At 52.5% G+C, this 23,159-nt stretch overlaps 2 protein-coding genes and 1 long non-coding RNA gene across 3 annotated transcripts in view; 1 reads left to right on the plus strand and 2 right to left on the minus strand.

Annotated features, from left to right (window-relative positions):
• The window catches only part of LOC311609793, a 119,014-nt gene that overhangs the window by 41,068 nt on the left and 54,787 nt on the right, over positions 1-23,159 (plus strand). The window lies entirely within an intron of this gene.
• PPP1R27 (protein phosphatase 1 regulatory subunit 27) lies at positions 6-1,239 on the minus strand. Its single transcript, XM_084748184.1, has 3 exons — positions 929-1,239; positions 677-827; positions 6-388 (listed from the first exon to the last, which is right to left on the minus strand). The coding sequence occupies exons 1-3, from the start codon at positions 1,116-1,118 to the stop codon at positions 265-267; spliced, it is 465 nt and encodes a 154-aa protein (XP_084604310.1). The 5' UTR covers positions 1,119-1,239; the 3' UTR covers positions 6-264.
• Positions 8,801-20,183, minus strand: P4HB (prolyl 4-hydroxylase subunit beta). The gene is made up of 11 exons (XM_084803133.1): positions 19,936-20,183; positions 18,843-19,049; positions 16,093-16,226; positions 15,814-15,951; positions 12,462-12,566; positions 12,230-12,355; positions 11,803-12,003; positions 11,279-11,399; positions 10,987-11,168; positions 10,789-10,875; positions 8,801-9,732 (listed from the first exon to the last, which is right to left on the minus strand). The coding sequence occupies exons 1-11, from the start codon at positions 20,084-20,086 to the stop codon at positions 9,655-9,657; spliced, it is 1,530 nt and encodes a 509-aa protein (XP_084659259.1). The 5' UTR covers positions 20,087-20,183; the 3' UTR covers positions 8,801-9,654.

Genomic DNA, 23,159 nt, shown 5'->3' on the forward strand with positions numbered 1-23,159 from the left:
CATCATCACAGCTTGGGAATCGTGTTTATTGAAAAAGTAAAAAGTGTCACCATAAAAAAAACCCAAACAAACAAACAAACAAACAAACCAAAACAGAACCTGGAGGCGCGCGGGGGAGGCGTGAGGAGCCAGAGAAACGGGTAGAGGGGTGAGGGGGGTCCTGACCAGCCCGGCTGCCTCGCTGGCAGGTTCAGTGCGCACACCCTGGCCTCTGGGTGCCACTTCCCCCGGGAGGCACAAGCCCCCCCACAGGCCAGGGGTGGCTCAGTCCATGCTGGTCCCTTTGAAGAGTTCCACCAAGTCCTTGAAGTCCGGGTCAACAAGGTCTGAAGGCAGATCGCCGTCATCATTGGCTGCATCTCTGTCCGCCCCCAAGGAGATGAGATACCTGGGGGTTAAGGGCAGGTTGGTTAAAGCCCTACTCAGCCCCACCCGGGCCCAGAGGGCTAGAATTTTGGGGTCACCTGTTTGTTTTTTCCAGGCTGAATGTGGGGAGGAAGAAACCTGACCCCTTGGAAGCTGTGGCCAGATTTTCCAGCTTGCTCTAATGTTGCAACCGGGTAGAAACTGCCAGAATCCCTCAGAGTTGTTGCCTACACAGCATCAGAGGCCATATTTTGGGGGTCCGCCTGGAGGGACTAGGATCAAGCCTCTGAGGTGCAATCCGTAGTCTTACCTGGCTATGTCAGGGTACCCATCACTGCAAGCGATATGCAGTGGTGTCCAGCCCGTCTCATCCCGCTGGTGAATGTCAGCGCCATATTTGACTAACAGTTTGACACATTCCAGGTTTCCAGAGAGCACAGCTTCATGCAGAGCAGCCAGGCCTGGGCAGGGTGGGAAGACAGGGTCAAAGCTGTACCGCTCTGGACAGGATTTGCCCTGCCTTTTTATAGACAGAAGACCAGTCCATCAGTGGCTTACTCACCTGAGGGGTGGATGGTGTCCAAGGAGACTTTCCGAGCCCGGATAAAGCGCCCCACCTGCTCCAGGTCTCCTTGGCGGATGTGGTCCAAGAAGAGAACATCGTTAGGGAACCGCACGCTGCGGTCAGCCAACAGCCGCCTCCGTCGCTGTCGGGGGCTGTAGCGAGCATAGCGGACCGTTCTGCTGGGCATCCTGGGATTGTGGTGGGCTGTCTCTGTGGGGATAGCCCCTACTTCAGCCGGTACGAGTGAGAAGTATGCCAGCCAGACCAGGTCTGTGTAAGCTCTCCTGCTTGACGGAACCTCGATTCCAGCTTATATAGGGCTTGTGGGGCTATATAAAGCCACGCAGTCATGCTTGCAGACGCGAAGGGCTGAAACCGAGCTGCTCCCCTCCTCTCAGCACAGGATCGTGTTTAGTGGCTCATCTTTCAGCACACCTGTCGCTATGTCCGGCCAAAGGGGTCAGATCCTTCCCAGCGACTACTCCCTGTCTGCAGCTGGACCTAGAAGGTGCCCAGTAGAGGACAGGAGGCCTAGGAGAGAGCTCACGAGGAAAGCTGTGGATGTGTGCTCCAGGGCATCAGGGGGCTCTGAGCTTGAAGGGTGATGCCTCACCTACCTGCTGGAAGCTGAGCCCCCTCTCCATCTGAGGAGCACTAATCCAGTGACATTTAGGAGGTCACCGCCCTGTCTATCTCCCAAAATGTCACCTCCCCTTATGGCTCCTAAAGAAGATTCATAGAACTGCCTTCACAGTACATCACACTGCTAGGAACTGCTGCTGCCCAGGCTAGGACCGCAACCCAACAGGTCAACACTTCCAGTCCTTGGGGACCCACCTTGAACGCACGCACACACGCACGCACGTACACACAGACTCTGGGTTCTGGACAGCTTCCTAGGGACTCATGTTGAAGGTGTCATCCAGTCGGCTCCAAAGAGAGGGAGCAGTGCCTGTCGCAGGTGGAGAAAGGGAGGGACCCCACACGTTATCTTCCTGCAGGCGCTCTGCCAGCTATCCTTGCTTTTATAACAGCTTCCGCCAAGGTCTCGGGGTGCTTGGCTCGGGGGCTTGAGGCCACCTGGTCGGTGGAACCCAAGAGCAGAGCTTGAGCCACAGGTGCCCAGAAACGTGGTTATGGAGCTGTGAGTAGCCAGCTACGGCTTCTCCTGCATTCCTAAAAGCTAACGGGGTTGTGTCCGCTAGGGCTGCTGTGACAGAGCAGCACAGACTGGGTTGAGCTAGAATTTACCCTCATGGTTGCAGAGGCCGCAGCCTGAGACCCGGGTGGGCTCCTTCTGAGGTCCTGCAGGAGCCTTTCCCGCTGCCCGCCGAGCTTCCCAGCCTCTGCAGGTCAGTTCAGTCCTTGCTGTTCTTTGGCTTCTAAAAGCATCACCCAACCTCTACATTCATCTCTACTGGCTCTGTGTTCCCACGTCCAGTCCTACTCCCTGCCTGCCTTTTTTACATAGTCACAGACATTGACCTCCCTTTGTTGCTTAGGCAAACTCCTGAGCACCTTGCCACCCGGTCCCAAGTGCTGGCCTTACAGGTGTGCACCACCACGCCCAGCTGCCCCAGCCCAGTGCTGGCCTTACAGGTGTGCACCACCACACCCAGCTGCCCCATTAAAATTCCCCCTCCCCTCAGGAAAAGTAGTTGTTTTCTTCTTTCTTATTTTTTGAGACAGGATTTCTCTGTGTAACAGCTTTGGCTGTCCTAGATTCACTTTGTAGACCAGGCTGACCTCGAACTCACATAGATCTGCCTGCTTCTGCCTCCCAAGGGCTGAGATTACAGGTGCGTGCCCCTACCCCAGGCAAGTCAGGAACTCACAATTCTCCTCCCTCAGCCTCCTAAAAAAAAGAGGGGGCTGGAATTATGGGCATGTGCTATCACATCTGGTTCAGATAATCTTATAGAGACACCAGCACTCGGGAGGCAGACACAGGTGGATCTCTGAGTTCAAGGCCAGCCTGGCCTACAAAACAGGTCCTGGACAGCCAGGGCTACACAGAGAAACCCTGTCTCAAAAAAAAGAAAAAAGAAAGAAAGAAAGAAAGAAAGAAAGAAAGAAAATAAAAAGAAAAGGAAAGAAAGAAAAGACAAGACTTAGGGCATAGCCTACTCCAGGGTGACCTTATCCCATTCCCCAAAAAAATCAAACTCCAAAGTATTGAGATCTAGGACATCACCTGGGAGACTGGGGACAACCTTCTATAGGACAAGATTCCAGGTGGTCATGGGAGGCCTGGGACCGGGCAGCTACTTGCTAGGCTGGGGAGCGGGGACGGCAATGCGGGCAGCGGCGGGCCTTACAGCACCTGGCTGCTCTCCAGCCGTCACCCAGCCAACACGTTACACACCCTGTAGGTGTAAAGCCGAGGTCCACTGGCCGCAGGGCACACTGAAAGAGGACTCCCAGCATCCCTCAACGCCCGGGGCCTGCTCGCTCTGTGAGCTTGAGTGCGCCAGAAACTTGAAGGCTCTGAGAGAACCTGCTGGCATGGTTCTGCGCCTCGGCTGCTCCAGGGCCCAGGTCTATCTCCTGGTCGCTTGGGAGGAGTCAGGTACAAGTCTTCTAACTTTTGTTTGTTTGTTTGTTTTGTTTTTCTTTTGAGACAGGGTTTCTCTGTGTAGCCTTGGCTGCTCTGGACTCCCTTTGTAGACCAGGCTGGCCTCGAACTCACAGCAATCTGCCTGCCTCTGCCTCCCGAGTGCTGGGATTAAAGGCGTGCGCCACCACGTCTGGCATCAAGTCTTCTAACTTGTTTACCTAAAGTAGGGAGACTAAATGTGCTGCACTGTAGCCAGGTGATAAAACTGCCCCCCACCCCCCACCCTGCTCTAGATCGGACGATTGTCTTTTCTCTGTTGTGGAAAAGTTCTGTCTGTACTCCCGGCTCAGAGGATCAGGTGAAAGGCTGCAGATGAAGGTGCCAATGACAGAGTGGCAGCTCCTTTCTTCCATCAGTGAGTGCCCTCCGAAGAAACAAGGTCTGGAAACAATTTAGCACATGAGGCCCCTAGCCATTTAGTGCATAGAGGGTTTTTGTTTGTTTTGTTTTGTTTTGTTTTTTCTCTGTGTAGCTCTGGCTCCTGGAACTTTCTTTATAGACCAGGCTGGCCTTGGAACTCAGAGATCCACCTGCCTCTGCCTCCCATGTGCTGGGATTAAAGGCATGCACCACCACCGCCCTGCTTAGAGCACAGAGGTTCTTGAGTTTAGGCTTTCTATTTGAGTCAGAGTCTAGTCCTCAAACTCTTCCAACCACTTCCAGTCTCACAGCCCTGGGAGCTGTGTGTTCTGAGCTGAGGCACATCGCTTCCTGGTGTGCATCAGCTTTCAGCAGGAGCCACAGTCTCCGACGGTGGTTGGTGATAAACAGAGCCTGGAATCGAATCGCCTACCTCTTGGGGTATCCCTCAGCCAGTATGAATTTATACAGTGGCTAGTCTGTGAGGTCTGGAATTGCTACTTTTTGGAAAATGAACTAAAATAAAGCTAGGGTGGTGATGATTACTGTGTTTCCAGCTCTTGGGAGACAGAGGCAAGAAGTTCAAGGCTCAAAACAACAAAAACAACAAATTATGCAAAGGTTACCCTCCAGTATGGTGTAATCCTCACGCCTTCTTCTTTTTTCTTTTCTTTTTTGTTTTTGAGACAGGGTTTCTCTGTGTGGCCCTGGCTGTCCTAGAACTCACTTTGTAGACCAGACTGGCCTCAAATTCACAGAAATCTGCCTTCCTCTACCTCCAAAGTGCTGGGACTAAAGCTGTGAGCAATCACAGCCCTGCAGCCTCAGAGCTTTCAATCCTCTTGCTAGATGTACCGTGGTAGTGCCCGGCTTTAGTCCCAGCTCTAGGGGGGCAGAGACAGGTGGATCTCTGTGAGTTCCAGGCTAGCCTGGTCTACAGAGCTAGTTCCAGGCCTGCCTCGGCTACCCAGGGAGACTATATATATAATTTTTTTTCCTCTTACCTCAGCTTCCTGGGATTACAGGCTTCTATTATTATACCCAAAGCCAGCCTGAGCTACATAGTGAGTTCAAGACCTGACACAAGTCTAAACTAAACCAAAACCAACCAAAAAACCCACACCAAGAACAGACCAACCAACCCTCTGACAATGCCACCAGCAGTGGTGTGTACCCAGTGCCTGGGGGCTGTTGGGTGATCAGCACAGGCCTTCGGTATGGTCAGTCTACAATTTAACCCCCTTAGGGCAATCCTTTTTTAAAATTCCAAGCCAAAGACTTAGCTACCTGGGGAGGGTGGGTGGGAAATTCCAGAGTATTAAACTTCCACTCCACCCTCAAGTCTGGCGGTGGCTTCAGTGATCCACCAGCCCAACGCTGCATAGAGGCTTTAGACGTCATCCTGGAGCTGCCCTGCACAGCCTCGTTCCCGAATGCTCTCATCAGCTGCCTCTGCAAAAGGGGAAAGATCTGTGAGTCACTCCCCCCCGCCCCCAGGAGCGCGTGACAGTGACTGCCCAGACTGAGCTCTCTTGCCCAGAGACCAAATCCCTGCACAGCTGGGCAGAAGTTCTGGCACCGTCTCTGGGGCAGGACGTCCAGCATACCTTTAGGCTAGGGCTGGAAACCTGCTCACAGCCCTGCCTGGTTTTCTCCCCTGAGAGCCCTGTGGTGTTGGCCTCAGAGCCTTGACTCACATCTTGGGGAGAAGAATTTATATCTTTTCCCCGTCAAACTCCAAGGTGACTGTGCTCACTTTAAGATAACAATGGCCAGGGGCTGGAGAGACGGCTCCGAGGGTAAGAGCACTGGCTGCTCTTCCAGAGGACCTGGCTTCAATTCGCAGCACCACACGGCAGCTCAGTCTGTCACATAGATGCATACATAAGTGGACAGCTGGCCTCATGCTGAGTCGGAATGGACAGCGTCAGAGTGAAAGGTACCTGGGCCATTTGACGCTGCCTGAGGGAGTGACAGAGGCCCCTGCCCCCTATGCTGCCACACAGCCAGATCAGATAGCTGTGTCCCTGGCCTTGTGTGAGCTTTTATGGCAGGACAAGGTAGTGAAGGGGGGGGGGGCGGTTACCACACCCCACACCCCTAGACCTGGGAGAGAAACACAGGGTTTCTCTGTGTAGCCTTGGCTGTCCTGGACTCACTTTGTAGACCAGGCTGTCCTCGAATTCCCAGTGATCCACCAGCCTCTGCTTCCCAAGTGCTGGGATTAAAGGCGTGCGCCACTACCGCCCAGCAAGATAACCATACTTGGCAAGTCTTTCAGCCCACCCTAACAGTTGGGTCAGGTGCACCTGGCCTTGGTGGTGTAACGTCCTTCGTGCACATATGTAAACACAGGCAGGGCCCCTTAGAACATGGGTAAAGCTGTGGGGTCTGCCTGTCCTCAGGCAGCCCGAGGCATGACCACCCCGAGCCTCTCGACCCTTTGGCCCTGTAGGTGTCTATGCCTACTATAGGAGACTCAGGTACTGCAGTGCTCCCAAAGATGTCCACACCCAACCCGGCAGTGTGAGCAAGCCAGCTTCAGCGTCATCACTGTTCCTACTGCACATGAGGTGGTAACGTTGAGACTGGAAACACCTGGTTCTGGTCTTCGTTTCTCTGTGTGAACTAAGCAAGTTGAGGTCCTTCAAGCCAAATTTATTTATTTATTTTTTTGAGGCAGGGTTTGGCTGTCCTGAGAGTCACTCTGTAGACCAGGCTGGCCACAAACTCAAGAGATCCGCCCGCCTCTGCTTCCTGTGTGCTAGGATTAAACCTGCGCACCACCATCCCCAGCTGTTCTGTTATGGCAGGGCCTCCTATCTCCCCAATCCTCCTGCCTCAGCCTTCTCAGTGCTGGTATTCAGTGTGTTAAAGGCTGGAGAGATAGCCCAGCAGCTAACAACACTTGCTGCTGTCGCAGAGGACCTGACATTATTTCTCAGTAGGCATGTGACTGCTCACAAGGGCCAGGAACTCCAGTTCCAGGGGAATCCAACACCGTCTTCTCGTCTCCGTGAGCACAGCGTGCACATCACAGAGGTACACACATTTGCAGCACGCACATGCACCACACGCACATGTGTGCTAGCTTCTCCAGCAGAGACCTTGAGATAGCCAGGCTTGACAGCAGGTACCTTACCCACTGAACCATCTGGCCAGCTCTTGCTTCTCCTTTTGAAACTATTTATTTATTTATTTTTGGTTTTTCTTTTTGTTTTTTCGAGACAGGGTTTCTCTGTGCAGCCTTGACTGTCCTGGACTCACTTTGTAGACCAGGCTGGCCTCGAACTCACAGCGATCTACCTGTCTCAGCCTCCCAAGTGCTGGGATTAAAGATTTGTGCCACCACTGCCTGGCTTGAAACATTTTTATTTATTTATTTATGTGTGTGTGTGTGTGTGTTGTGCTGCACAGGTGTGGGTACCCTCAGAAGCCAGAAGAGGTAGTCCTGTCTCAAAAACAAAAACAAACAAAAAAATAAAAATTAAAAAAAAAAAAGCCAGAAGAGGGTATCAGATTCTCTGGAGCTGGAGTTACAAGCAGTTAAGCTGTATCTGAGTGCTGGGACCCAAACTTAGATCTCCAGCGAGAGCAGCAAGCATTTTTAACCAGAACTTTTAACTCATCTCTATTTTTTTTTTTTTTTTTTTTTTTTTTGGTTTTTCGAGACAGGGTTTCTGTCTGCACCACCACACCCGGCTTTTAACTCATCTCTTAAAAAGATTTATTTATTATGTATACAGTGTTCTGGCAAGTATACCTGCTTTTTAAAAAAACTTTAAGAGCCAGGCGTGGTGGCGCACGCCTTTATTCCCAGCACTTGGGAGGCAGAGGCTGGCGGATCACTGTGAGTTCGAGGCCAGCCTGGTCTACAAAAGCGAGTCTAGGACAGCCAAGGCTACACAGAGGAAACCCTGTCTCAAAAACAAAACAAAACAAAAACCTTAAAAAACAAAACAAGGTCAGGCAGTGGTGGGGCACAGCATTATTTTAATGCTGGCACTCAGGAGGCAGAGGCAGGGAGATCTCTGTAAGTTTGAGGCCAGCCTGGTCTTCAAATTGAGTACAGGACAGCCAAGGCTAACAGAGAAACCCTGTCTCAAAAGAAAATAAAACAAAAACAAAAAACTAAAGCCAAGCAGTACAGAGTGAGTTCCAGGACAGAAACCCCATCTTGAAAAAAAATAAACACAAAACCAAAACCAGGGCTGCAAATATGACTCAGAGATTAAGAGCACTGTCTGCTCCTTCAAAGGTTTAGAGTTCAATTCCAAGCCACTACATGGTGGCTCACAACCATTTATGAGATCTGATGCCCTCTTCTGGCATGCAGGTGCACATGCAGGCAGAACACTGTATACATAAGTAAATAAAATGTAAAACTACACATCCCTAGTTGGCCTGAAATTCAAAACAATCATCTTGCCTCAGCTTCCCCATGCTAGGAATACAAGCAGAAGATTGTTTTTTGGGGGGACTCATATATCATAACACATGAACTTGTATTGCCAAGGATGACCCTAAATTCCCAAGATTCCTGCCTTCACTTTCTAAACACTAAGATTACAATATGAACACGCCCCACCATTCCTGGTAGAATACATATGTAGCCTAGGGTGGTCTTGACACCTCAGGATATAGATGATGACACTGAACACTTTCTGGGGTTGGGATTAAAGGCGTGGGCTGCCACTCCCAGCTATGTGGCTTTAATATCAGGGTTTTCTTTGAGTTGCATAGTGGCTTCTGGATATTTACTTCTAGGCTCAGTCCTGAATGTGACACTATTTGTGTGTGGACGTGGATGGACATGTTCCACAGCACGCACAGTGGCAGAATTTCAGCTCAGCGTCCTTGGCTCAGAGATATCAAGCAGAGGTGACAATGGGTAGTAAAATTTCAATTTTATTTAGCCAATGTGTTCAATTCCAATATTATGGTAGAAATGCCTTAAGAGCGGGCGTTTCATTCAGCCCCAGTGTCCTTGTCTGACTCCCAGTCTAGGAATCAAGGGTCCCAGTTCTGCCTCACACAGGCCACAGGCCATGCTGGAAAGGAATTCAGCAGCCACAGAGTGATGTGCCCATAGCCGGCTGGTCGGTAGTCCTGGCTTGAGGAGAGTGAGAGCTGTCCAGGCCTGGCCTGGGCCCAGCAGCCAGCCACACTATTTTCCACACGCCGAGACCCACCCTCTGTAAGTCCCCAGATCAACTACAAAAAGCCATGCGGTCATGGCAGCACTAGTACAAGGTGGAGAGTGACCAAATACAGCCCAGGTCCATCACTTCCTACACAGGGCAGGAAGGAGTCTCAGGGAGGCTTTCCATAGTGGAACAAGTATCTTGACACCAAGAAATGTCTAGAAGATGAAATGGCTCACAGATGAAATTTTAAGCGATAGCATAAACCTCTCTAACAGGAGAGACATTACCAGTGTGAGATTCCCCAAATATTTTAGCGAGCACTTGGGACAAAATCCACATACAAAAAAGTACATCACCAATTTAGAAATAAAAAGGCATCTCTTCAAGATGCGCTGGCCTGGAGAGAGATCCCTTTCCAAAGCTGAAGAGCAAGAGAGACAGGTTAAGCGTACGTGTGTTAGGTGAGTGTGGCTTCAGAAAAATTCCCTGGGTTCTGATGATGCTCCGTCCTTGGGTGAGACTCAGGCTCCGGAGACGTGGGCTGCTGGGAGCGCGGCCCATCGAGGTTTTGGGTTTGGTGCCCAGATTTGGTTTCTCCACTACAGTTCATCCTTCACAGCTTTCTGGTCATCGTCTTCCTCCATGTCTGGTTCCAAAGCTTCTTCTAGGTCCAGGTCCTAGATGCAGGAAGAAAGTCCAGTTTAAAGACCAATGCTGTAACATGGCTGCCTCGGTGAGACTGGTCCTCACACATAAAGGGAAAGGGGTTCTGAGTGTCACTAAGACATGAAGCTTCTGCAGTTAAGGCCAGACACAACATGGCTGCCAGTTAAGAACCCCAGCCAAGCCCTCCTAACCTCCAGCTGGATGGCACTTGGAGCCCAGAGTCCCAGACCTGGAAGGGACGACAGCTCAGGCACAGTAGCTGCTGGTTACCTGGCACTGACTTGATTCTACCTTATAGCCCCCTCAAGCCCTTGGTCACCAGGACACACGCTTCACATGTCCTCAAGTCCCACCCTGTTAAAACCTGACCTGCTACATCATGGTGACTGGTCACTAGCTGACCTCTCCAGGTGCAGAGCTGCTGAAAGGCAGCCATGTCCACTCTGTAGTCTAGGGCCGGCAGAGCCTCCCACACAGGCACTGAGTAGTGTGAGGAGCAAACAGACCTAGCCATGGGCTCTAAGTTTAAATCCAAGTTAGCCAGATCAGCCAGTGGTGGCGCACTCCTCTGATCCCAGCACTAAGGAGGCAGAAGCAGGGTCTGTGAATATGAGACCAGCCTGTTCTACAGAGAAAGTTCCAGCGGGGCTGTTACATAGAGAAACCTATCTGGGGTGGGGCTAGCAAGAATGAGAAACCTATGGAATAATTCTGAAAGGTGCCTTTAAAATTCATACTTTGTCTGGGCATGGTGGTGCACGCCTTTAATCCCAGCACTTGGGAGGCAGAGGCAGGCAGATCGCTTTGAGTTCGAGGCTAGCCTGGTCTACAACGTGAGTTCAGGCTAGCCATAGCTACGGAGAAACCCTGACTGGAAACCAAACCAAACAAACAAACATACTTTGTTAAGTGCTATCTCAGTGCTGGATATAGAGCACGACCCTCAGACCAAAGCCAAAGTCTGAGGCCACTGGATACACAGCTGTGCCTGCCACGTGGCCACCAAAGCCTCCACATCAAAGCCTGAGCTGCAATACCGTCCACAGGGCCCAGATCTGAGCACTCACATCATCGTCCCCTGCTCCATCCTGGCCACCACTCTCCAAGAATTTCTTGAACCCCTCTAGCGTCCGCTCACCGTTATAATCGATGACCTATAGGAAATGAAAGAGGGCAGATAGAACTAGGCTCACCAGACAGCAGCTTCTGGCCACGGTGAAGAACCGCGCGCCCACAAGCCCCGCTGAGCCCTGGAGGGAACGCACCGTCCTGTCTGCACTTGCAGGGAAGAACTTCAGTGTGGGGAAGCTGTGCACTTTGACGGCTTCCACCTCGTTGGCTGTGGAGTCCATCTTTGCAATGACGATGTTCTCATGGTCCTTGTATGTCTCTCCCAGTTTATCCCAAATGGGGGCGAGCTGCTTGCAATGACCACACCAAGGGGCATCTGAAAGAGAACAGTGCTGAGGGTCCATCCTAGACAGAGCCACCCACAACTGTTTGCACTGTGTGCTGTAATTTGAAAGCCCCCCTGTGAAGCCAGAAACCCTCACTTACAGAATTCGACAAACACATTCTTTTTCTCATCAAAAGCAACCTCTTCAAAGTTTTTCCCAACGAGCACTTTTACCGGCTGCTTGTCCCAGTCTTCAGGCAGTTCTTGGCTCATGAGGTGGGGCTGGAACAGAGAGTATACAGTCAGGCACAGCACTGCCCCACCCCACACCCCAATCCTGCTGTAGCTGAGACACTGCCCTCCAGAGCTGTTGCCAGGAATCTGCTGAGATCGGAGCCTTCAAGGTCAATGAGCTAAAATATAGACAGTGCCCTGGTAGCCTTGGAGCCACCGTGGTGCCCGGCTAGGCTAGCACACCAGGGGGCAGATTGTCCATGGTGCCCCAGGTGCAGAACAAGAACGGAGAACTCAAACCACCACAGGCTCGGTGGTAAGGAATTTGTGCTAACGTCTTCTTCAGACTTTGAAGGGATGCTGCAGGAAGCACAGGACACTACACTAGATACAACAGGCAGACCCTACTCTGCAAGCTTAACTGTCACCACAACCAGGTCCAACTCCACACCTTGATCTTGCCCTCCAGGAAGCGGTTACAAAATTCCGTGATCTTCTCAGCCGTCAGCTCATCTGACTCCGGTTTGTACTTGGTCATCTCTTCCTCCAGGGTGATAAGCCGGACAGCAGGACACTCCTCCTTCTTGAGGCCGAAGAACTCAAGGATGCGCTGGTTGTCAGTGTGGTCGCTGTCAATGAAGATGAACAGGATCTTGGGGGAGAAAAGGTGCATTTAGACAGATCCTGCATACACGCTCACACGCCTGAAATGGCTTTGTACACATCGAGTCTGGGGCTGCCCATTGAGTAACAGGTACTTGTTAGCCAACAGGACGGGCCCAGTGGGCACCCCTCACTCAGACCTAACGGGCAGCACTGCAGAGGACTAGGCAGGCCTCCAGCACCTGTCAAAGAACCCCGTGTCTGAGGCAGCCCACCTTGCCCTTGAAGCCCTCAGCCGCTTTCTTGAAGTTGCTCAATTTGCCATCGTAGTCAGACACACTCTTGGGCAGGAACAGGAGGATGTGTGTCTTGATTTCACCTCCGAAGATCTTTGGGGCTGTCTGTGAGACAAGTAGCCATCACTGAGTCTGAGCCATGAGCAGCTCCTAGGCTACTACTCTCCCAGTGGCCCCAGGGTCCCCAGCACTCTGCCGTCAGAGGCCGTACCTGTTCGGTGAACTCGATGACCAATGGCAGCTGGTTGTGCTTGATGAAGTCGAGCAGCCTCTCCTTGGTGACCTCACCCTCAAAGTTGTTGCGGCCTTCATCAAACTGTGGACAGAAGGAGGGCTGTGAGCCTCTGCTGTGGCCAGCCAGCTTCAAGGTCATTAATCGTCCCCCAATGGCCTAACCTGGATACAGCCATCACCCCGCAACCAGCAAGTCTAACTGTGGCATGTTCACACCTCATGCCTGGTGGCTCATGGCCCTCCAGCTGCTGACTAAAGGGCACAGGCTGAGTTAACGTCTCTGCAGGCTGAGGCAGCAGACATGACTGCAGAGGCTGCAGGCTCTCACAGGATAGAGCAGGACTCTCCAGAGCTGAGTGCTGAGGAAGCAGCCATTTGTATTCTAGAAGCAGTGGCTCACACAGCATGATACTTCTAGATTAAGGTTGGAATGGGGGCAACAGGATGAAAGGGATCCAGACCACTTCAGGGCACCTGCCAGATAAAGCTACTTTGAGAAAAACAAAGATGCTGGAGAGATGGCTCCATAGTTAAAAGCACTGAGCCTGGTTTACACAGAGAGTTCTAGGACGGCCAGGGCTACACAGAGAAACCTTGTCTAAAAAAAAAGTGGCTGATGATAAATCATAGCAATGTAAGTACCCTACCATTAGTTGTTTAGTTGTTACATTGTATGGTTCACCCAAGGGGAAAAGCCGGCCCACCTTAGGTACAGGTGCAGCCCTTCCTTCACTTCCAACCTCACTACGTATGTAGCCTCAGCTGGCCTGGAACTTGCAATGCAGACCAGGCTGACCTCAACAGCCTACCACACCATGCCCAGCCTTTTTGGTTTGTTTTGTTTTTCGAGACAGGGTTTCTCTGTGTAGCTTGGCTATCCTAGACTCGCTTTGTAGACCAGGCTGGCCTCGAACTCAGTGATCCACTTGCCTCTGTGCTGGGATTAAAGCCACTATGCCTTTTCTCAAGAAAGAGTCCTATCCTGTTGCCAAGCTGACCTCAAACTTGTGATCCTCCTGCTTCAGCAGGCTGAGTGTGAGCATCCCTGACATGCACCAGCATGCCCAGCTTATTCCAAACGCCTCTGGGCCAAGATCCTTGGGTACAGGCTTCTATGCTATCGTCCCCTCAGCAGCCACAGTGGAGGATACAGAATGGGACGCGCTGAGTGGGCTGAGGGTTCCTTCGGACTCTCCAGGTACTGATGCTGAGTCACCAATGCTTCCACTCCTACCACCTCCCACTGATGGTGGTGAGCAAAACTGACTCCATGGTTTGAAGTGCTATCCTCTTGGCCTACCACACCTGTCTCTGGTATAAACAGCAGCCTCACCAGGTCCTAACGAACACTACGCCAGTAGCCTTGGCTGGCTTCCCTGCTTCTAGAGCTCTGTCCTCAGTCCAGGTTGCACGTCATCCTCGGGGGCAAAACATGAAGCAAGTAGCAGGCAGCCACGTCTCTTTGGGAAACTGTCTGGCTGCTACTCTGCCTCAGAGAGTTCCCTAGGGATGAGAGGAAAGCCCAGCTAGAGGAAGTATGGCTAATATCACCAAGGAAGGGGGAAGAGTAGGAAGCCAGCCTGGGCAACAGAACAAGTCTGTAGCTTAAAACAACAACAACAACAAAAATGAACAAAAACAAACAAACCAACCAAACCACCGGGTGTGGTTGTGTACTCAGAGGGGGTCAAGAAGTCAAGGACAGCTTCAGCCACAGATTTCAAACTAGCTTGGGCTACAGGACATTCTACCTCATTAAGAGAACTGGCTGCTTTTCCAGAGGACCCAAGTTCAAGCTCCAGCACCCATGTGTCAGATCATAATGACCTGTGACTCTAGTCCCACGGATCTCATGCCCCATTTTGGCCTGTGCAGCCATCAGGCATGCACACAGTACAGTAGACATACACGTGGGCAAAATACTCATACACATAAATTAGAATAGTTTATATTTTAAAAATACATTTAAAAAAACAACAACAACAAAAAACCAAGACAGGCGGTGGTGGCGCACGCCTTTAATCCCAGCACTTGGGAGGCAGAGGCAGGCGGATCGCTGTGAGTTCGAGGCCAGCCTGATCTACAAAGTGAGTCCAGGACAGCCAGGGCTATCCAGAGAAACCCTGTCTTGAAAAACCAAAATAACAAAATACCCCCCCAAAAATAAAAAATTAATCAATTAATTAAAAAAAAAAAAAACCACCAAAGAACTAAGTGCTCTGCGGTCCATGAACAACATATGTGCACTCACTACCTCTGTGAAGGTACGAGCAATCAAGTCTGTTCTACCAAGACTTCACCCCTTCTCCAGCCAGGCATCTGGTTAAAGAGGACCTGGGCAAATGTACCAAGAAGACACCAAGCATGCAACAAGCTGCTCTCATCAGGTCCTCCAGTGAGTGAAGGGTGCTGCTGGACAGAAGCATTAATGCAAGCTGAGGGGCATGCTCACGGCGCCAGAATGCCCAGCCCTTGTTACAGCTCGTATGCATTCAGCTGAAATGCTTATGCTGAAACCCTTTCAGAGACAAACACACGGATGTCAGGTGCTAGGCTTACATGGCCTACCAAGCAGACCCTCACCTATGCTTCATCTACCTTTCCTCTTCACTAGAACACATGGCAAGGGCAGTTAGTGTCACAGGAACACAAGGCAAGGACACTTAGTGTCACAGGAACACATGGCAAGGACACTTAGTGTCACAGGAACACATGGCAAGGGCAGTTAGTGTCACAGGAACACAAGGCAAGGACATTTAGTGTCACAGGAACACATGGCAAGGACATTTAGTGTCACAGGAACACAAGGCAAGGACACTTAGTGTCACAGGAACACATGGCAAGGGCAGTTAGTGTCACAGGAACACATGGCAAGGGCAGTTAGTGTCACAGGAACACATGGCAAGGGCAGTTAGTGTCACAGGAACACAAGGCAAGGACACTTAGTGTCACAGGAACACATGGCAAGGGCACTTAAGTGTCCACAGAAGACAGACAACAGGACTGTGTTCAGGTGGGAGGTGTGCAGGGAACGAGAGCTGAAGCCACAGGGTGAGACTCTATGTTAAAAGAGAAGGGAGACAGGGAGGGAAGCGGGCAGAACGGTTCCAAGGGCCATAACCACCACCTCGCACTGTCCAGGAGACCTGGCCTGTTGGCAGTCAGAGAAGCTGGTCCAAAGGCCACAGTGTGAAGTGGCTGCCACATCACAAGTCCAAGAAGACTCAGCAGAGATCCCGCGCCGTCCATCCCAACATAAGCAGGCAACACCACCCTCTGCAGACCAACATCTGAACTGCCCTGCACACAGCTGCCCACGGGCCACTCACCTTTTTGAAGAGGACCATGCCGTCCTTGTCCAGTTGGTACTTGGAGAACACACCACTGTTGGACGTGATTCCAAAAGGTATGTCATCAACCGCTTCTGCTGCCAGCAAGAACTGCTTGGCAGAGTCTGACTCTACGTCCTGAATGAAGAGGAAGGGAAGAGAGGTGGCCATACACCCCAGCTCCGCAGTGTCCCAGGATCAGCAGTAGAGCACCACCAGGACCCCTCCCCTCCCACTGTAAGGACAGCAGACAGAAGAGACGGAATTCTAAAGCTCTACCTTGAAGAAACCGATGACCACCACTTCGCTGGAGTCCACCAAGGACTCTGCAGCTGCTGTGTCTGACAGGGTTGTGGCAGCAGGGCCCGTGCGCTTCTTCAGCCAGTTCACGATGTCGTCGGCTTCCCTGCCAGCTACACCGCAAACAAACACAAGCCCCTGTGAAATAGGAACACGCCCCCCAACAGGCCCTCTCTCCTCTGAGCTGTGCCCAAGAAACTCAGGATAGGCTGCCCACCCCAGAGCACGGTGTCCTCTACAGCACTGGCCAAACCTCCAGATCCTGCGAGTGTGCACATACCTGGTGAGCAGGGCTTGCACACCAGCCATTTCTCCCCAGTCTGTCCACATGCGCTGAGTTTCCTTCAACACCACAGTCTATTCTGTTCAGGCCCTCCTACCAGCCTACACCCTTGGATACGAGGTTACTCAGCCCCAGCACTAGCTCTGCAACCCAAAACAGGCTTGACTTGACCCCAGCACTGGGCCAGGTGTTCTGTCTAGAGTTTGCCCTACCCACTTCCCAGATGGGTAAGAGCAGGCAAAATACTTTGTGAGTACTACTCAGAGCAGGTGTGCTGAGGAGAAAGGGGGCTTGCTCCCTCTTTATAGCAGAGGCTGACAGGCGACTCTGCTCTCCTGCAATGGGCCACTTGGACTAATCAAGGCAGGTCTAACATTAGATTTACCCTGATTCTCCAGCTCAGAGCCAACAAGACGCTGAGCTGCTAAACAGGCAATCTCACCCACAAAACCCAGACCACCCTACACTGGCAGAGCACCAAAGTATTTATTTATTTTTTTAATACTTTGTTTTTGTTCGACAGGATTCCTCTGTGTAACAGCCTTGGCTGTCCTGTACTTGCTTTGTAGACCAGGCTGGCCACAAACTCACAGCAATCGCCTGCCTCTGCCTCCCGTGTGCCAGGATTATAGGCGTGCGTCACCACCGCCTGGCTATTTTGTTTTTTTTAAGACAGGGTTTCTCTATGTAGACCAGGCTGGCCTCAAACTCAGAGATCCACCTGTCTTTGCCCCTTGAGTTCTGGGATTAAAGGAGTGAGTGAACATTACACAGCTAAAAAAATTTTTTTTCTGGGTTGGAGAGATGGCTGAGAGGTTAAGAGCACTGACTGCTCTTCCAGAGATCCTGAGTTCAATTCCCAGCCACCACATGGCTGGGATCATCTATAATGTGATCTGATCCCTTCTTCTGGCCTGCAGGTGTGCATGCAAACAGAGCACTGTATGCATAACAATAAATAAATAAATCTTGAAAATTTTTTCCGATGGGCAGTGGTGGTGCACACCTTTAATCTCCCAGCACTCGGGAGGCAGAAGCAGGCAGATCGCTGATTTTGAGGCCAGCCTGGTCTACAAAGCGAGTCCAGGACAGTCAAGGCTACACAGAAAAACTCTGTCTCGAAAAAAAAAAAATCTTTTTTTCCCTGGAGAGTGAGTGTTAAGAACACTTGCTGCTCTTCTAAGAGGACCTGGGCTTGGGCTTGGTTGCTAGTATCCACACTGAGTGGTCCACAGCTGCCTGTACCTCTAGTTCTGGAGGATCTAAAGCTCTCTTCTGGCACAGAATGCACAAGATACACGTACAGACACTAAGAGGTGTGCATGCACACACACAGCAGTACAGGAAACATCACTGCGCAGTTATGAGGTGGTAGGTCTTCATACAGGGTAGGCAAGCACTCTACCAACTGAGTGCACACTATAGACCTGGATGGCTTAGGGCCCACACTAGGCTGCCCTCTATCTTGCAAGATCCTCCTGCCTCTGCCTTCCATGTGCTGGCCATATGCATGAGCCAACACATCAAGGTCTGGACAAAGGACTTTCTTTTCTTTTTTTTTTTTTTGGTCAGTTTTTGGAGACATGGCTTTTCTGTGTAGCTTTGGCTGTCCCGAAACTACTCTGTAGATCAGGCTGGCCTCAAACTCACAGAGATCTACCTGCCTCTGCCTCCCGAGTGCTGAGACCAAAGGTGCACGCCACCACCTGGCTGACCAGAAACTTCCTACTCCAAGAGTGAACTCGTGTAAGAAGTAAAAATTAGCTGGGCTTGGTGGCGCATGTCTGTATCCCAGCACTCGGGAGGCAGAGACAGAGGCAGGTGGATCCCTATGAGTTGGAGGCCAGCCTGGTCTACAAATCTAGTCCAGAACAGCCAGAGCTACACCAAGAAATCTGGTCTCAAAAATAAATAAATAAATATAAAATAAAATAAAATAAAAGAATAAAAAAGAGCAAAAACTAAAGGTGTGCCCCAAAACATCGGGCTGAGATCTAAGTCTTCTTTTGTTAGTAGTAACTAACTGAACTGCCTACACCAGGGTCCAGCCTCCATGGCGGGGGATGGTTGGAAGCTTGGATTTGCATCTTGTCACAACTTGGATGCTGTGAAGGGGACCCAAAGGGCACGGTGCAGTGAGAAGCACAAATGCTTGAGTTACAAAGTCACCCAGGTGTCATGGCCACACTGTCTTCTGGAAGCACCAATAGTTCGAAGCCCCGTGTGTTCAGTTGCCTCCTCCTCATTGGTCAATGCCCAGATAAGCCTCCGCTAACAGGAGGTCATCGCAGAAATGACATTTCCTGGGAGGCGCTCCCAAGAGGGAACTCTCTTCGCAGGGTCTTCCTTCCTGAGCCTCTGAAGTGGCTCCCTACCTAAGCCATGCTTTTCAGGGATTACCGCCCAAAGCCCAGCCGTCCATCAAAGGGCAGTGCTGCGGTCACACCTGTATACTCCTTCGGGGAGGCCGTGTCTCCATTCTTGAAGAACTTGATTGTGGGGTAGCCACGGACGCCATACTGCTGAGCCAGGTCAGACTCTTCCGTGGCGTCCACCTTTGCTAGCCGGATCTCCGAACCTTCTGCCTTCAGCTTTGCAGCAGCTTTGGCATACTCAGGGGCCAGAGCTTTGCAGTGGCCACACCATGGGGCATCTAAAAGAGAAAGCAGGACACTGCAAGGCAGCCCTTGATCCAGGTCTATTTCTTCCCTTTCTACTTTGTACCTCCTTTCATAAAAACCTTATCAGCCTGCCAAGATAACCCCTCCTGACACATACAGGAGACTCAACTGATAGCTTGTGCTCTTGGGCAATACCAGGACAGAGGCCATGGGTGACAAACCAACCCCAATCCCTACTTTGCCCTGTGACCACCAGCACAGCAAAAACAAACAAACAAACAAACAAACAAACAAACAAAAAACACCTCAAAAAACGATGCTGACTTATAACTACCTATCCTGGTCCCCCACCGCCCCCAGCGATCTCTAGGATTTCCCACTGAGAACCGAGGGAAGGTTAAAAGGTTGCTGGCCCAGCACTAAACTAGCAAGAACGTGCCCAGATGCCTGTCTAACGCGGTGGGAATGTGACAGTCTGTCAAGGCAGCCTGGCAGCTGTGTAGGAGCTCGCATACTTGTAAACAGAAGTAAAAGCTCAGGGCCTGGCCTGCTTCCAGGTGAGGAGGCCAGTGCAGGTTACAGGTAGGGTGGGCGTACTTAAACCGGGCTGGACCCGCTCCCGCTCCCGGCTAACAGGAGCATGTGGCCATGTGGACGTCGGGCACAAAGACACCTTCCCGGGTCTCAGCCTCGCGGTCACCCTCAAGGAGCCCCGACTGAACGCAGGGGCTGCCACTCCGGGCAGGGAGAAGGATGCTCTCGGGAAGCCTGGAAGCTGCTGACAGCAGGTGCGACCCGCAGCCCGGCCCGGCCCGCGCGTGTTCCACGGGGCAGCGGCGCCGGCGAGCGCCGAGGGCGGCCGGGAGCTGCGGAGTGCGCACCAGGGGCCCTGCCCGCCCGGGCCCGCGCCGCACTCACAGAACTCCACCAGCAGGTAGTTGTGCGCCGCCAGCGCCTCCGCGAAGTTGCTCTTCTTCAGCACCAGGACGTTGTCCTCCTCCTCCGGGACGTCGGCGCCCACCCTGACCGCCCAGGCCAGGGCCAGGCACAGCAAAGCACGGAGCAGCATGTCGGACGTCGGCAGCGGGCGGGGCGGTCGGGTTGGCGCCGCCGGGACAGCCGAGGCGACGAGAGCGCGCGTCCGTCCGGACCGCGCCTTTATAAATCCTGGGCCAGGGACGCGCCCACGCCTCCCGATGGCCGCGCGCGCCGGCCGCCGTGCGCATGCGCCCTGCGCAGCACAGCGATTGGCCCGGGAGCTGATAGTCCCGCCCCCGCCGCGCGAAGACTGGACAGCCACTCAAGGCCGGGCCACGGGGGGTGGGAGGGGGCGGGAAACATAAAAAAAAAAAAAAAACCCCCGAGTCCTTCCAGCTCTTGCCTCGGATTGGCCAGAGCGCGCGCGCGCACGGGACGCTCCCCAGCCTCTGATTGGCTGGCGGAGGCGAACTTTCTCTCTCTGGACTTCTGACTGGCGGCTTTTCCCACGCCCTCCGCGGCTAAGGGAGGGACCGCCGCTCCTGATTGGCCGAGAGGCCCGGCCGCGCGGCTCCCGATTGGCCGAGCGATGCGCGCACCCCGCGCGTGTCTTCGTCGAACGTGGCAGTGGGCGGGGCCCCGGGCCCTTTGGGCGGGGCCACGCCTGCGCCTCCGAAGCCCCTCGTGTTGCATTCTGACTGGGCCGCGTTTCCGTACTGGCGCCGCCCCTGGGTCGCCGGCCGGAAGTCGGGTGACGCAACTTCCCGTGCGCGTGCGGGCCGTGCGGCCCCGGGTCCTGGCTGCGGCCGCCATCTGCCGCCAGTGGGCCGCGCGCACGCCTCCCGGGCGCCCCGCTTCGCCTTTTTGTCCGCGCGGTTGCGGCGCCCGAGACCGCGGCGGACTCGGTGAAATGGGAAACGCACTATATCGAGTACGTGTTGGGATGGCGTTTGTGCGCGCTGAGCCTTTAGATTACGTCCGAGAGTCACGTCCTTTCCCCGGTGGACTTCCTGTTCCGCACTCACCATCTGCTCTGTGTCTTTGTCCCTGACTTGCTTTGAGCCCACGGCGCACACAGGCTGGCTGCGGACCTAAAGATCTGTCCCGTCTCCCGTGTGCCGTGGTTACAGCTGCGAGCCACCCCTGTTAGTGTCGGGTCCTCCCTTTTTTTTTCTTTTTCCCCCTTACAGCTCCACGCCCGTCACCACACTAGTGCCCTCTCCCCCTTTTTTCACTTCCCCATTACAAAAATCATCCTGCTCGTCAAGGGCCATTAGAAAGGGGAACACTCCCTATTAAGTGTACAGAACGTTGACCCATCTACTGCTCTTAGAAATGGTAAGAGCCGAAATACAACTTTGTCCTTTGATAGTTTATTCTGAGACACGGTAAATGAGGAGAACACGTCACCTTTCCCACAGGGAGCTTCCTGGCTTGAAGACCGAGTCCTTTGTTCCCCAAGCCCGTTCATTGTAGGAAGGAGAATTGGTGCCCACTGGGAAACCGTGTGTCTCTGGGGCGACTTTACAGGCCCTGGAGGTCCGTGAACAATGAGCCTCTGACAGCCCCCAGGCCAGCAGCAGCCCGGCTAGGTGCCTGTCCTTTTCTCTCTGAAGGGCGGGCACACATTCCTGCTCTCTGGTGTAATGACAGTTTCTTCAGGTCTGCTGCTCCCTCCCAGGGTTCTTGTGGAGCCAAAGGCAAAAGGAGAGCCAGCCAGGCAATGGTGACGCACCCTTTAATCCTAGCACTCAAGAGGCAGAGGCAGGCGGATTGGTTCTTTCTGTCCTGTTTTTGAGTCTGTCTGTCTGTCTGTCTCTGTCTCTGTCTCTCTGTGTCTGTCTGTCTGTCTCTCTCTCTCTGTATCCTTATGTTGTCTTGAAGGTCACTGTGTAGACCTTCGGGGCCTTGAACTTTCAGCAATCTTACTGCCTTTGCCTCCTAAGTAGCTGGGGTCACCGGTTTGTTCCAGCCGTACCTAGTGAGTACCAGGAGCTGAAAGACCGCTTGGGCTACTTTAGACCTTGTCTCAAAAACAAAGACAAAACAACAACAACAAAAAGGTTCAGGTTTGCGAAGCTAAATACCATTGGTGGGATGTTTCGTCTACGTAAGGAGAAGAGGCAGGGGAGTTGAGTATGATAATTTGAAGACAACCTGCCTTCAGGACACAGTACAATACAGAAAAGGAATGGACCAAGGAAAGAAAGAGTATTCCAGATCCACACAAAGAGACTGAAATAGATAGGACTGAGTCTCAGCTCGCCTCTGGGCTGCCAGTGCCCTGGCACACACAGGATAGATAGAGCTCTCAATGTTGGCAACTGCCCTGTCTACAGGACAGAGTGGGGCTGCTGACACCGTCTGAGAAGAGGGACCAGCCTAAAGCCCCACCCTCTCCTGCATGAGCACCAAACCTTGGACAGATGGATACCTGTTATTTCTGTGCTGGCCTTCCGCACGGGCCCAGACAGGGACTGCACTGAGAAGCCAGAGAGAGGCCTGAAAGTCTTGGGCTCTCCGGGTTTGAGTGGCCAGGTAACATACAGGTAGTATGTCCCAAGCCAAGAATGTAAGTTGGGTCATCTGAAAGTCTGTGGGCCATAGCCTAGAGGGCCAAGCTGGTGACTGACTTGTCTCCCAAGGTCTGCCTCATGCCTTCTAAGAGCAACTACTGCCGCCAAAGCAGCTGCTATTTTACACACCTTTGTGTACGGGCCCTGCAAGACCCACCTTGGCTCTAACAAGTTTTTCTGGCCATTGGAAACGCATCAAAATATCCTTCAGGAAGGAGTCTTACTCAGAGAAGGTGCCCATTGACTCCAGGTGGAGTGCATGGTTGTTTTGACCATCACTACAGGAGTTCTCAGGGCCAAGTGGCTCCTTTTTAGCTGGTAGGCTCGTCAGGTGTCCAGCAGGGTGAACAGCAGGTTGATGCTACTGATTACAAGATCTGCTGTGCTGAGCCGGGTGCACGCCTGTGATCCCAGCACTCAGGGAGGCAGAAGCAGGTGGATCGCTGTTAGTTCGAGGCCAGCCTGGTCTACAAAGCGAGTCCAGGACAGCCAAGGCTACACAGAGAGACCCTGTCTCAGGAAACCAAACAAACCTGTGCTAGAGGGTGAACTGAAAGTGCTAATGACATTGGTGAGAAGCCGGGCACC

The sequence above is a fragment of the Acomys minous genome (genome assembly GCF_964271855.1).
Source record: "Acomys minous genome assembly, chromosome: 12".
NCBI lineage: Eukaryota > Metazoa > Chordata > Mammalia > Rodentia > Muridae > Acomys > Acomys minous.